General features: G+C 43.6%; 1 protein-coding gene across 1 annotated transcript in view; it reads right to left on the minus strand.

Moving 5' to 3' along the window:
• Positions 1-11,735, minus strand: part of FAM120A (family with sequence similarity 120A) — a 102,636-nt gene that overhangs the window by 46,119 nt on the left and 44,782 nt on the right. Inside the window, 2 exon segments of the mRNA XM_008576200.1 lie at positions 349-632; positions 846-943. Of these exon segments, the coding sequence (XP_008574422.1) occupies positions 349-632; positions 846-943 (382 nt within the window).

The following is an 11,735-nucleotide window of genomic DNA, read 5'->3' on the forward strand; positions in this document are numbered from 1 at the left end:
GTTGGGGGGGTGGGGGTGGGGGTGTTGCGGGTTTGTGTGTGTGAAGAAGAGCTGGCACCACACCAAATAAATCCCCAATGTTTTGGTTATCACACAAACCAGTTCCTGTCAAATTCCTCCCCAGAAGTTTCCTATGGCCCAGGGCTAGGAGGGGCAGATTTTAAATTGTGAAGCCTCATAGAACATGTCCAATCTCCTCTCTCCTCCAAGTCCAAAGAACCCCGGTCTGAGTGCAGAGTGACTATCACCTACCTGCAGTCAACTGCATCTTTCAGTAAAACACCCATGTGGCAGCTTCCCCAAGTCAGCACGCACCTGGGGAGGGCTCAGCCACCCACGCCCACTCACTTTGTAGCCCCTCCACTGCCTTCGTCGTTGTCTGAAGAGGATGATGTAGAAGAGCCAGGGAAGTAGGCAGAATCCACGTGATTGGGGCTACCGCCCTGGGCTGGGCTGATGGGTGAGGACCGCTCATATAGTGGCGTGTGCTTCCCTTCGTGAGGAATGTTGCTGTAGCTGTTCTGCTCTGTCAAATTCTTCCTGCTGCTGTCCAATGTGAGAGCCGGCTCAGCGAGGCTGTAGGGGTATGGACCCTGGCCTGGGGCGCCCCCTGGGCTGGGCACCTGTGGGGCCTGAAGCAAAGGGCACAGGTCACGTGCACAGCCGCAGGATATAGCGCAGGTATTTGCTGCCTCTTCTGGTTAATCTTTAGTTCAACAAACTAGTTCTGGCATCTAGTCCAGATGTCAACTCAAGAGTTAAGGAAATTATTTTAGCATTCATTAAGACATAAGGCACGTGAAGCGCCCATGCCACCACACCACCTGGCGCAGGGAAGGCCTTACCACGGGCTTTGCTTGCAGAGAGGTCTGTGGAATGTTGAGCATCTGGGGGGGAACGCAGGGTGGCATCATCCCGGGCATTCCAAATGGGCTGGGTCTGGCTGTTTCAACAAGACGGAAAGAGATAACAAGACAACTGTGAACAGAACGCCTTTTCCCCAGGACAGCCTCGGGGCCAGCCCATGGGTCTTACCCTCCTCAGATGCCGACATCACCATCAGCCCCATTTCTCAGAGATCTTTAGAAACTGATCTTCGATGTTAGGAAATAATTTTGTAATGACCACTTTTACACATTGAGGCTAGGATTTTAATCTTTGATAGTAATTCTGCTTTTGTGCACTTCCCGAATGCCTCACCTATCCCTGTGCCTGCCACTCAGTCTCTCTCTGCTCACTGCTGCTCCTGATCTGAGATCTCAGCAAAACCAGGAGCCCTGGCAGGTATTAAAGAGACAAAACAAGGACAGAACACTTTCCCTTACATTTCTATTACAAAACAAGAGATTTTTTCTATTTAAACCACTTCACAACTAAAATTAGGTTCTTAGCTAGCTAGCCAGTTTTTAAATATAAAAAGTTTGGTTGTTGTTTCCTATACTTTTGGGTTGTTTTTAATTATTAAGCAAAACCATTATTAGGTTACACATTTTAACATGCAATACAGGATCAGAAATTTGGGACTTTGTGCCCTGTTTAAACATGATTTCATATACCTGTTCTTATGTTCACTGGCGTTTGCTATTCATTATTCTCATGCTAACTAGTAAAAGCGAAGAATTCCATTTGGGAACAGAAAGCCACATGGAGGAATGGCTAAGAGCCAGCAGCAAGATGAGGAGCTGGGCCAGACTGAAACAGGGACAGGAGGCTGGGCCTGGCACTCCCACTCCTCAATACTTCAGCTGGCCTCAACACTTCAGGTTCTACGGGGCCCTGTCGACCAACAGAAGTGACCCTAGTGCACAGATGGTGCTTCACACAAACGGCAGTTCAGGCCTGTCCCTGTGAAAAGTAGGACTGAAGGTGGCCCGATGTCAACAACACCTCAAAATAGCACAGAAGGAAACGTGATGACCACAGTATGCAGACCCTCAGAGCTGCATTCCCCCGCCCCACACTCAGGTACCGGGAGCTTACGATGGAGTTAGGTCGCAGGACGAGGCCTGGGGATGCTTTGAGATCCAAGAGGGTGGTGTAAAGACTCAGGCTGCCAGAGAGGCAGAGAAAACAGAAAACCTGTGAGGGACACAACAGACCCGATAACCCTTGCAGCTGCACCATCTCTCCCTTATACTTTTGTTAAAAATGGAATGAAACCAAGCCTAGATCTCCCTGAACTCCAACCTCCTCCTTAAGCAGGAGGCATGCTTCTCCAGCCCCTGAATCTGAACACTAGGCAAGAAGAACACAACCCATCACAACCACAAACTACCATCTCTCACAGCCTCTTTGGTAAAATAAATACAAAAAATGCCCCAAACCCTCCGATGGCAAACTCCCATTGCTGAGCTGAGAAGAGGCATCTTGAACCAACACAAGTCACAGCAAAGCCTGGAGTGCGCACAGCCCTTGGCCTCAGCCTCCTGAGAGCCAAGACACAGTCCATGGAGGCTGGGAATGAAGCACAGGCTGCTGCTCGATTCTGCCCACCAAGATGAGGATCCAGGAACCTCACAAGCTACAATCTGTCTGAAGTTCCTATCTCTTAGAGCCTTCAGCTCTCAATTTCTGAAATGCCATAGGCTTTTGATCCCAGCTCTCATTGTAAGAAAATCTTAGCACAGCTTCCATCTTTGTGGTGAATAGAGAAAACTGCAGTACAATAAACAGTGAGACTGGCATGTGTGTGCTCACAGGCAGAGTCACACACACACGCAACATGCACACACACACGCAACATGCACACGCACACTCACACACCCCACATGTATGCACAAGCCACACACGTGGAGAGGTTCCCAATCAAACAATAAGTCCACTAGATCTGTACTTCTGACTGTGAGATAATAGTCACTAGAATTGACAAAGGCCCATTCTTGGATCATTCTGAGTCATATTCAGATTTGGACCAAAGAATATTATAAAATCCATTCAAGCTCTAATACTGTAATTTAAATCACTGTAAAAAAAAAAAGTCTAATTTACAATCTCTTGTATCTGAACTTCCATACCTAACTTCTGAATAATAAAAATGAAAGGCTGGATTCATCAATTGTCTAGCAGCAGCACTGAAGTGAAGATAATCATCGTTTTGTTCTATTTTTGGCCATCACATGCTAAAAACTTCCTGAAAAGTACAAACTTTCCTTTAAGAAAACAAAAACTATATTTTAGCATAAAACCAAAGATTTCCAAGGAAAGAATATTTTCTAAAATCACAATGCAATCACTGACCTCAAATAAACCTTTGTGAATTCACAGAGCAAGTCACTATTCTATCCCAACTTAGTCCAATAAGTGAATTAATTTGTCTGCATTTTTCTGAAGGCTGCAGAAATGCCTAATAACCCAGGGCCTGCCTCTGTGGACTGTACGCCTTCTAAATTAGCTCTTGTTCTGCATACCCAGTGCAGCTGAGCAGAACCATGTCTGCTCTATGACAAGAGCATCTTTCTCAGAAGAGACACTGGGCTCAGAGTGGAGAGCAACACCACCAGTTTCTCATCGTCCTCCTTTCGCACACACTTACTGAAGAGGTAGGCTTTGGTTACAAAAGTATGCAAACTGAAGACAGGCAAAGACAGGAGAAAAAAATGCAGAAAAAATGTTTAATTACTATATGAAAAATATTTTCACAATTTTAAAAATATCTTTTAAATACTAAGGACTTCTTTAAGAATAAAAAGAAACACACACTGCAGTCCCCCAGCTGTGCTATGCTGACTTTTTACCCTAGTACATAAGAAGTGCTCTTCAGTTACCTACTTCCTTGAATGACCCACAACACCAGTATGAAGCTGTCCAGCTTTTGTTGTAAATTAAAATAAGATAAATTTTAAAAAGGAAGGGTGTTAAACTAGAGCCTCTACTGAGAACTACAGTCAGCTATACCCCAGCCACCACTCTTAGCCCAATCTCACAAATGCTCATTTATTACTTGGCATATATTAAACAAAAGAATAAAGTAAGTTTAAAAAAATTATATAATGCAGATGAGTGCTGATGTATGACTTTCTAGTGTTACCCCAAAATTATAGCCTTGAAAATTTTGATTTGAATATTAAATAAATCAATATAATCTCTACCAACAATATTAGTTTAATGCTTGCCAAAAAAAGGCAAAAATTTCCACCTATTTTAAACATGTTTAAATGGACATATTTACTAAATATTAATATTCTATAGAACTTAAGGCACACAGTTATAGAAAGGAAATTTTCATATAATCTGTCCCCATTATACTACAGATGAATAGTTCCCAGAAAGGCAGGGATGGGGCCTGGGGTAAAGCGAAAAGGGCAAGGGACAGCCTGGCTGTGCTGCAGGGAGAGGGGGCCCTCTGAGCGTGTCAGGCAGGCTGAGCCCAGAAAGGCAGGGATGGGGCCTGGGGTAAAGCGAAAAGGGCAAGGGACAGCCTGGCTGTGCTACAGGGAGAGGGGGCCCTCTGAGCGTGTCAGGCAGGCTGAGCGCCAACTGAGACCAGGCACCAGGTGCAAGACACAAGGCCAGTGCCTAGGGAGTCAGAGGACTGAGCACCTACTCTCAGGAGCTAAGAGCTGGGGGAGACTGTGGTGCTAGCCAGACCACTTGGGAAGAGCCAGAGGCCAGTATCCAGAAGAGGCTTGGTGATGGAAGGCTGCAAAACCTTAGGGACGATCAGCTTGACGAAGGCTAAGTACAAGGACTGTGAAGAGTAAGATTATAAATAAAGGGAGCAAGTGCATTCCGTGAGGCATCTGAAAGAACTGGGAACAACGGAAAAAATTTAACTAGGGAAGAATATTTCAAGTCAATATAAAAAGAACTCTCTAAGAACTAGAGCAATTCAACAACGAAAAACTTGCTTTACTGATTGCTTGACTGCTTATACAAGAACATTCTACAGCAGCGAGTTGGTCTGGTACTCACACAAGCATCCCTCACTACCCAAATCTTTTCCATCCCTAAATGTGGATAGTGAGAGAGTAAACATCAAAGGATACAGCATCATTCAAATCCACTTGGTGCCTGAGTTATCTAAATGTATATAATTCCTGGATTTATTTAATCAGAGTTTGAATTATAGAAGTCCAAACAGCAAAATTCAAGAAACCAGAAAAAGAATGTCAAATTTCATTTAGCCACCACTTCATTTCATTCATTTTATAAGTCTATGATAAAATAAGATAAATTAGCTTCTGTCCATCTGTGGACTTTAGAAAAGTACAACCTAAAAGAAAAGCCTAACAGGCCTTTCCTTCTGAAGTCACTGGTTAACTGAACTGACACTCCTCTTTTGTTACCTAATACTGAAAAGCCATCAACAGGCCTAACAGTGTAAATAAGCCTAAATGTGTCCATCTTGGAAAGATACATCCTGCAGTCTATTAAACCAGACAATACCTGAAAAGAGGGTATTATTTTCAGTTCTTCCAAAACAGCCAAAAAAGGCATTCCAAAAAGCCACAAGATCAGACAGCCTATTTCACTTCATACCACCTTAACTTATTAAAAGCGAAGTCTGCAACAAGATCAGGAGAATCCAGTTTTCTACTTGGGAATTCTGACCTGAACAGGAAAGATAGACAGACTTTCTGTTCAACATGAATAATGCCTTGGCCCCTCTCTGGCAGCATCCACTCTGTCAAACTCCTGGGGCTTGACATCAACATAATTTGCATTAGCTTAAAAAAGATAAAAACTGGAAAAGATGATCAAAGACACATATCAAAAAAAGCAAGTGTGGAACAACGTGTGCAATATAACATCTAAATAAAACTCAAAACAGTACTATTTATAATTCCATATGTATAAGGTTACAAAATATAAGAACATGTTTGAGGGGGCTACACCTGACTTTCAGAAAACGCTACCATATTTCTTTAAAAAAAAAAAAGAAAGACCTGAAGCAAACGTTACCATTTGCTAAGCCTGTTCAGTGGGTACACTACTGTTCATTATACTACCCCCAGTATTTTTTGTTACATTTACAGCTTCTCATAATAAGAAAAACACAGGCCATAAGTGGGGCATGGGCACCCCTGCCTGCGCCCCTAACAGCAGGCCCCAGGGCTGACTCCTGACCACGCGCAGCCATCCACCTCTATGCCAGGCCCAGCCAGGGGACGGGGCGGAGAGGCAGTCCCAACCACTTTTACTCTTTTCTTCCTAGAGTACCTGTGTCTACACTTTCGCCCTTTTGTTACAACAATGCAGCTGTCTCAGCAGGTCACACTAGGGACTCCTCATGGCAGCCACGCCCTGCCTTGCACTCCTGAGTCTGCATGGTCTCAGTTCAGACCTTAGGGTCGGGATGGGGTTCCCCCAAGTCCCGTGGAGACAAAACACCTCTTCTCATCAGCCAGGGAGCCATACGCAGGTGGCTAACACTACTCTCAGAATGGGAGATTTCCCAATCTTTTCTTCAGATTCTGGGCTGTACATTGTTGGGGAGATATAGCTGTATTTTCAAAATTGTTAACACATCTATGAAGCAAAGCGACATAGTGAGGAGGGCTCTGGGACACACAACGCAGACTTGACTTTACACAACACACGAGCTTTCTCAGTCAGCAGGAGTCATGTCTTACACCATGTAGGGACACACGCCCCGTGACCACAGCCCAGAACAGCTGCCCCAGGCTGAGCCCTGTGTCTCCCTCAGGGTGGCCACAAGCACCTTTCTCAGAAGAAACTCTGTTCCGCAGCAAAGGTGGGGTCAGGAGCACCTGCTCCAACCAGTCATGCCTGTTCCCTCCTTGACCTGCCTCCAAGTCTGTCACTGGGCATGTATGAAGGAGGAACTCTGATCCAGTCTGGTAGAGCGCATCCAGCCCTGGGGGACACAGCACTGTCAGGACACAGCCTCCTGACACCAGCACGTCCCTCCCAAGCATGCCCAGAGGTCCTTTCTTCACTTGACATTGTGTACAGTCTGTTCTTTGCTTAGGTGGAGATGAGCACCTATTTCACTACTGTCTTCCTGCTGCCTGGAGTGCCCGCCTGTGGCCTAACCAGCCCTGTGACTTCCCCATGTTGCTGATGGCAGGCCCCACTTCCCAGAAGCCAGTTACGAAGAGGCTTCTGTTAGGAAAGCGTGGGCATCCCCCAGCCCCTACACTCCAGAGCTATCCCCTTCTGTGTCTCAGTGTTCATCATCCCAGTAACTATTTAAACCTGTCAATTCTCCCGCCCATCTCAGAGTCCCACCCCTTTAAGAAGTGGTGCTTGCCTCCACAAGGATCATAAAATGTATATAAAAGTGAAAAGGGTCAAGAATAGCCTAGATCTCTTGCTCAAGTGGGCAGACGTGCCCAACCAGATATCAAGTATTACTACAAGGCTATAGTTACTAGGACAGTATAATATTGGCACAAGAATAATCACTAATTCAACAGAACGGACCCAGAAACAGACCCATATGGACAGAGTAGTTCAACTTGTGACAGAAGGGGACAGCTACTCAGTAAGCAATGCTAAGGCAACAGGTTATCAACAGGGTAAACAAGAAATTGAATTTCCTGAATGAACATAACATGAACTTAACCATGAACATAATTCAATGCTAGGTAGACTTAACAGGCAAAACCATAAATAAAACTTTTAGTAGAAAAGACAAAATATGTTTATCACTTCAGAGTGGGGAAGAATTCTTCTCTTGTGTTTTTTTTTTCTTTAAACACTTGAAGAAATGCACATGAGTAAAGGAAACTGAATGGTGAGCCACATGTACCCACTGTCCACCTTCAAAATTAGTACTCAGTATCTGTATAAAGTATTCCTATGAATCAACACTAAAAGAAAAACAGCCTTGTAGAAACACAGGCAAACGACATAAACAAGCATTTCACAAAGGGGAAACACTACTCGCCCATAAACACAGTTAAACAATCTCAATCTTACTAGTAATCAGGGAAATGCAAACTGAAACCATTAAGGGATATAATTTCACAATCACTAGATGAAAAAAGAACGTGGAGCAACTAGATGGCTCCTCCACTTCTGCTGGGAAAATAAACTGGCACATCCACACCAGGCAGCAGTGTGGGCGCGGAGCAGCAGCCTACCCTGGAGTCTGCCCGAATGCTACTCCTGGGCACACCAGGTCATGTCAAGATGTTCACACAGGCACTGTCTAATGGCAAGCAGCGGGAAACACCCAATTCTCCATCAACAGTAGAATGGAGAAATATATCAATACAATGGAATACTATGTAGCAGTAAAAAATGAACTACACCAACATGAATGAAACCCAATAATGTGAATATTGAGCTAAAATCTAATATATAAGGATACTTCAAAAAGTTTATGGAAAATGGAATTAAAAGATAATATGAATCAAACACCAAGGTCAAGGGTTTGGATGCCCATACAGGCCAGCGGCAAAAATAAATAAATAAATAAATAAGGTAATACTAAACTTTCCGTGAACATTTTGAAGTATCCGCATATTCAATTTCATTTAATGACAGATAAATGAAACCATTTAATATCCAGGGATACAAGCACAGTAAAATCATATAGAAGGGCAAGGTAATGAATAATACAAAATTTAGGGTGATGGAGGACGGGGAAATGTGACCAGGGAGACACACGGGAGGACTAAGATATTAGTAATGTTCTCCTGACAAACACATTGTAGTATGACAGTTACAAAATCATTCCAGTTTTACACCTAAAAATCCTTCACAAGTTTTCATCATCCTAAGAATAAAGTCTAAAATCCAAGATGGTGCATGGCCACTGCACTGCAGCCTCCTAGCATCACCTGACCACTCCTCCCTGCCTCCTGTGCTCCAACCACATGCTTCTCCCTTTTCTTCCATACCATGTCCTCTTACCTCAGGACCTTTGCACACACTGTCTCCTCTGTATAGAATCCACTTCCTCCCATATCGGCACCTTACTAAATTCCTACCAAACCTTTAGACCTCACCTTCGGCATTAATCTAATTAATCAGAATCAAGCATTAATTTAATTACGTATTAATTCAACCAGGTCGGTCTTCCTTCAGCTTCCTGTCCTCATTCCTGCTGGACTCCTTGGTGTGTGTCTTCCAACTAGCCTGTACACTAGATTACAAGGGCAACTACGACAGCTGTCTTATTCACCATACCATCCAGCACCTAGCACAGTACCTGACATGTAATGAACTAATCAATGAGCTTTTTTTTTTTTTTTTTTTTTTTTAAAAGATGACCGGTAAGGGGATCTTAACCCTTGACTTGGTGTTGTCAGCACCACGCTCAGCCAGTGAGCGAACTGGCCATCCCTATATGGGATCCGAACCCGGGGCCTTGGTGTTATCAGCACCACACTCTCCCGAGTGAGCCACGGGCCGGCCCAATGAGCTCTTTTTTAAAAAAACTTTTTTAAAATTTTGGAGCAGTTTTAGGTTTACAGAAAACATAAGCAAAAAGTGTTTAAAAAAAAAAAAAAAAAAAAAAAACAATGCTTATTGTGGGGAGTTTAAAAAGATAAAACCAAAACATTCCACTATGATCGTATGAAAAAATGGGCAAAAAGTCTTTGGAGTTAAAATAATCATGGACCCTAATATTTGGGGGGAAAGGGTAAAGACATCGAATAATTTCAGATTTTATGTTTGTTAGAATTTTTTTTTTTTTTTTTAAAGATGACCGGTAAGGGGATCTTAACCCTTGACTTGGTGTTGTCAGCACCACGCTCAGCCAGTGAGCGAACTGGCCATCCCTATATGGGATCCGAACCCGGGGCCTTGGTGTTATCAGCACCACACTCTCCCGAGTGAGCCACGGGCCGGCCCAATGAGCTCTTTTTTAAAAAAACTTTTTTAAAATTTTGGAGCAGTTTTAGGTTTACAGAAAACATAAGCAAAAAGTGTACAACTTACAGTTGGTATAATACATTTGTTGTAACTGATGAGCCAATAATGGTACATTTTTATTAACTAAAGTCCATAGTTTACATTAGGTTCACTCCTGCTGTTGTGCATTCTATGCGATTGGACAAATGTGCAATGCCATGTATCCACCATTATAGTACCACACAGAGTAGTTTCACAACCCTAAAATTTCTCTGTACTCTGCCTATTTACTTTCCTCCCTCCTACTTCTGATCTTTTTAATGTCTCTACGGTTTTGCCTTTTCCAGAATGTCATGAAGTTGGAATCATGCAGTCTTTTCAGGCTGGCTTCTTTCACTTAGTAGTATGTATCTAAAAGGTTCCTCCATGTCTTCACACGGCTTGATAGCTCGTTCTTTTTAGCAATAGTCTGAATGTAGCACAGTTTACTTACACATCCACCTACTGAAGGACACCTTGGCTACTTGCAAGTTTCGGAAATTATGAATATAACTGCTATAAACATCTGTGTACAGGTTTTTGTGTGAACATAAGTCTTTAGTCCCAGGCAAATACCAATGAGCATGACTGCTGGATCATACAGTAAGAGTATGGTTAGTTTTGTTAAAAAAAAAAGAAACGCCAAACTGCCTGCACCATTTTACATTCCTACCAGCAATGAATGAGTGTTCCTGTTGCTCCATATCTTTGAGAAAACATTTAGTGTTGTTGGTGTTTTGTATTTTACCCATTTTAACAAGTATGTAGTGGGAACTTATTTACTTTTCACTGAAGAAAACCAGTAAGACATAGCAGATGCTTCCTCAGCCTCAGTGGGCCTGTTTCACTGTGCAGTTTCTTAAATATATGAGGGTACTTCAAAACGTGCATGGAAAGATTCATATTATCCTTTAATTCTATATTTCCAATAATGTTTTGAAGTACTCTTATATACTAGGACTGGCTTGTCCCCTCAGATTCTATATCCATAGATCTGAGGTGGCACTTTTGCACCTGTCTCTTTCTTATTTTTAAAAATTTGCCAGTGGTTTTGAAGTTACTGGTTTAACCAAGGAACCAACAACTTAACTGAGACATATCTTATTTGTGCTTGCATTTAGAATGGTGATTCTCTGGCGAGCTATAGCAGACTTTACATGCTGTGAGAGAAAGGACAAATCACAACCACCTCCAGATCTGTAGGTCCCTGCTCCATATTTAAGACACAGTGAATGTTTAAAATGTAAGTATTCGTCTCACCTGTACTTACCTTTAAAAATCTAAGAGCGGATCATTTCTGGGAGCCCATAATACAAAAACAATATGAACTGAAACACATTCTTTTTTCTTCCTTTAAAAATACCCCACATATATCCAGACCATGCCTCACAGCACTCTGGGGCAATGGAACAGGGGGTATGTTTTTCCTTCTATAAACTGTTCACCACCCAGTAACTGCTGGGAGATCTGAGTTCTTTTCTCAACATTGCAAAAGACCCACAGGCTTAGAAGGAAAGGCACGGAGAATGAGAGCTGTAGTTCCCAAATGCCATGGTGCCAGGCCAGGGAGATTTTTTTTAAACACAGATTTCTGAGGCCCAATTAAGATCCTGATGTAGCAGTTCTGAGGTAGAACCTAAAATTCCAGCTGGTTTAGAAACCTCTGGCTAGGGGCCGGCCGGTGGCGCACTGCTACAGTGCGCCGCTTGGGAAGCGCGGCAGCGCTCCCGCCAAGGGTTCGGATCCCACATACAGACCGGCCGCTCACTGGCTGAGCGAGGGGCGGGCACAGCACCGAGGGTTGCGATCCCGTTGCTGGTTGCGATCCCGTTGCCAGTCCCGGTCCGGTACAGGTGCGACACTGAGGGTTGCGATCCATTGCCGGTTGCGATCCCGTTGCCAGTCCCGGTCCGGTACAGGTGCGACAC

Source organism: Galeopterus variegatus, unplaced genomic scaffold (genome assembly GCF_000696425.1).
Source record: "Galeopterus variegatus unplaced genomic scaffold, G_variegatus-3.0.2 Scaffold1310, whole genome shotgun sequence".
Lineage (NCBI taxonomy): Eukaryota > Metazoa > Chordata > Mammalia > Dermoptera > Cynocephalidae > Galeopterus > Galeopterus variegatus.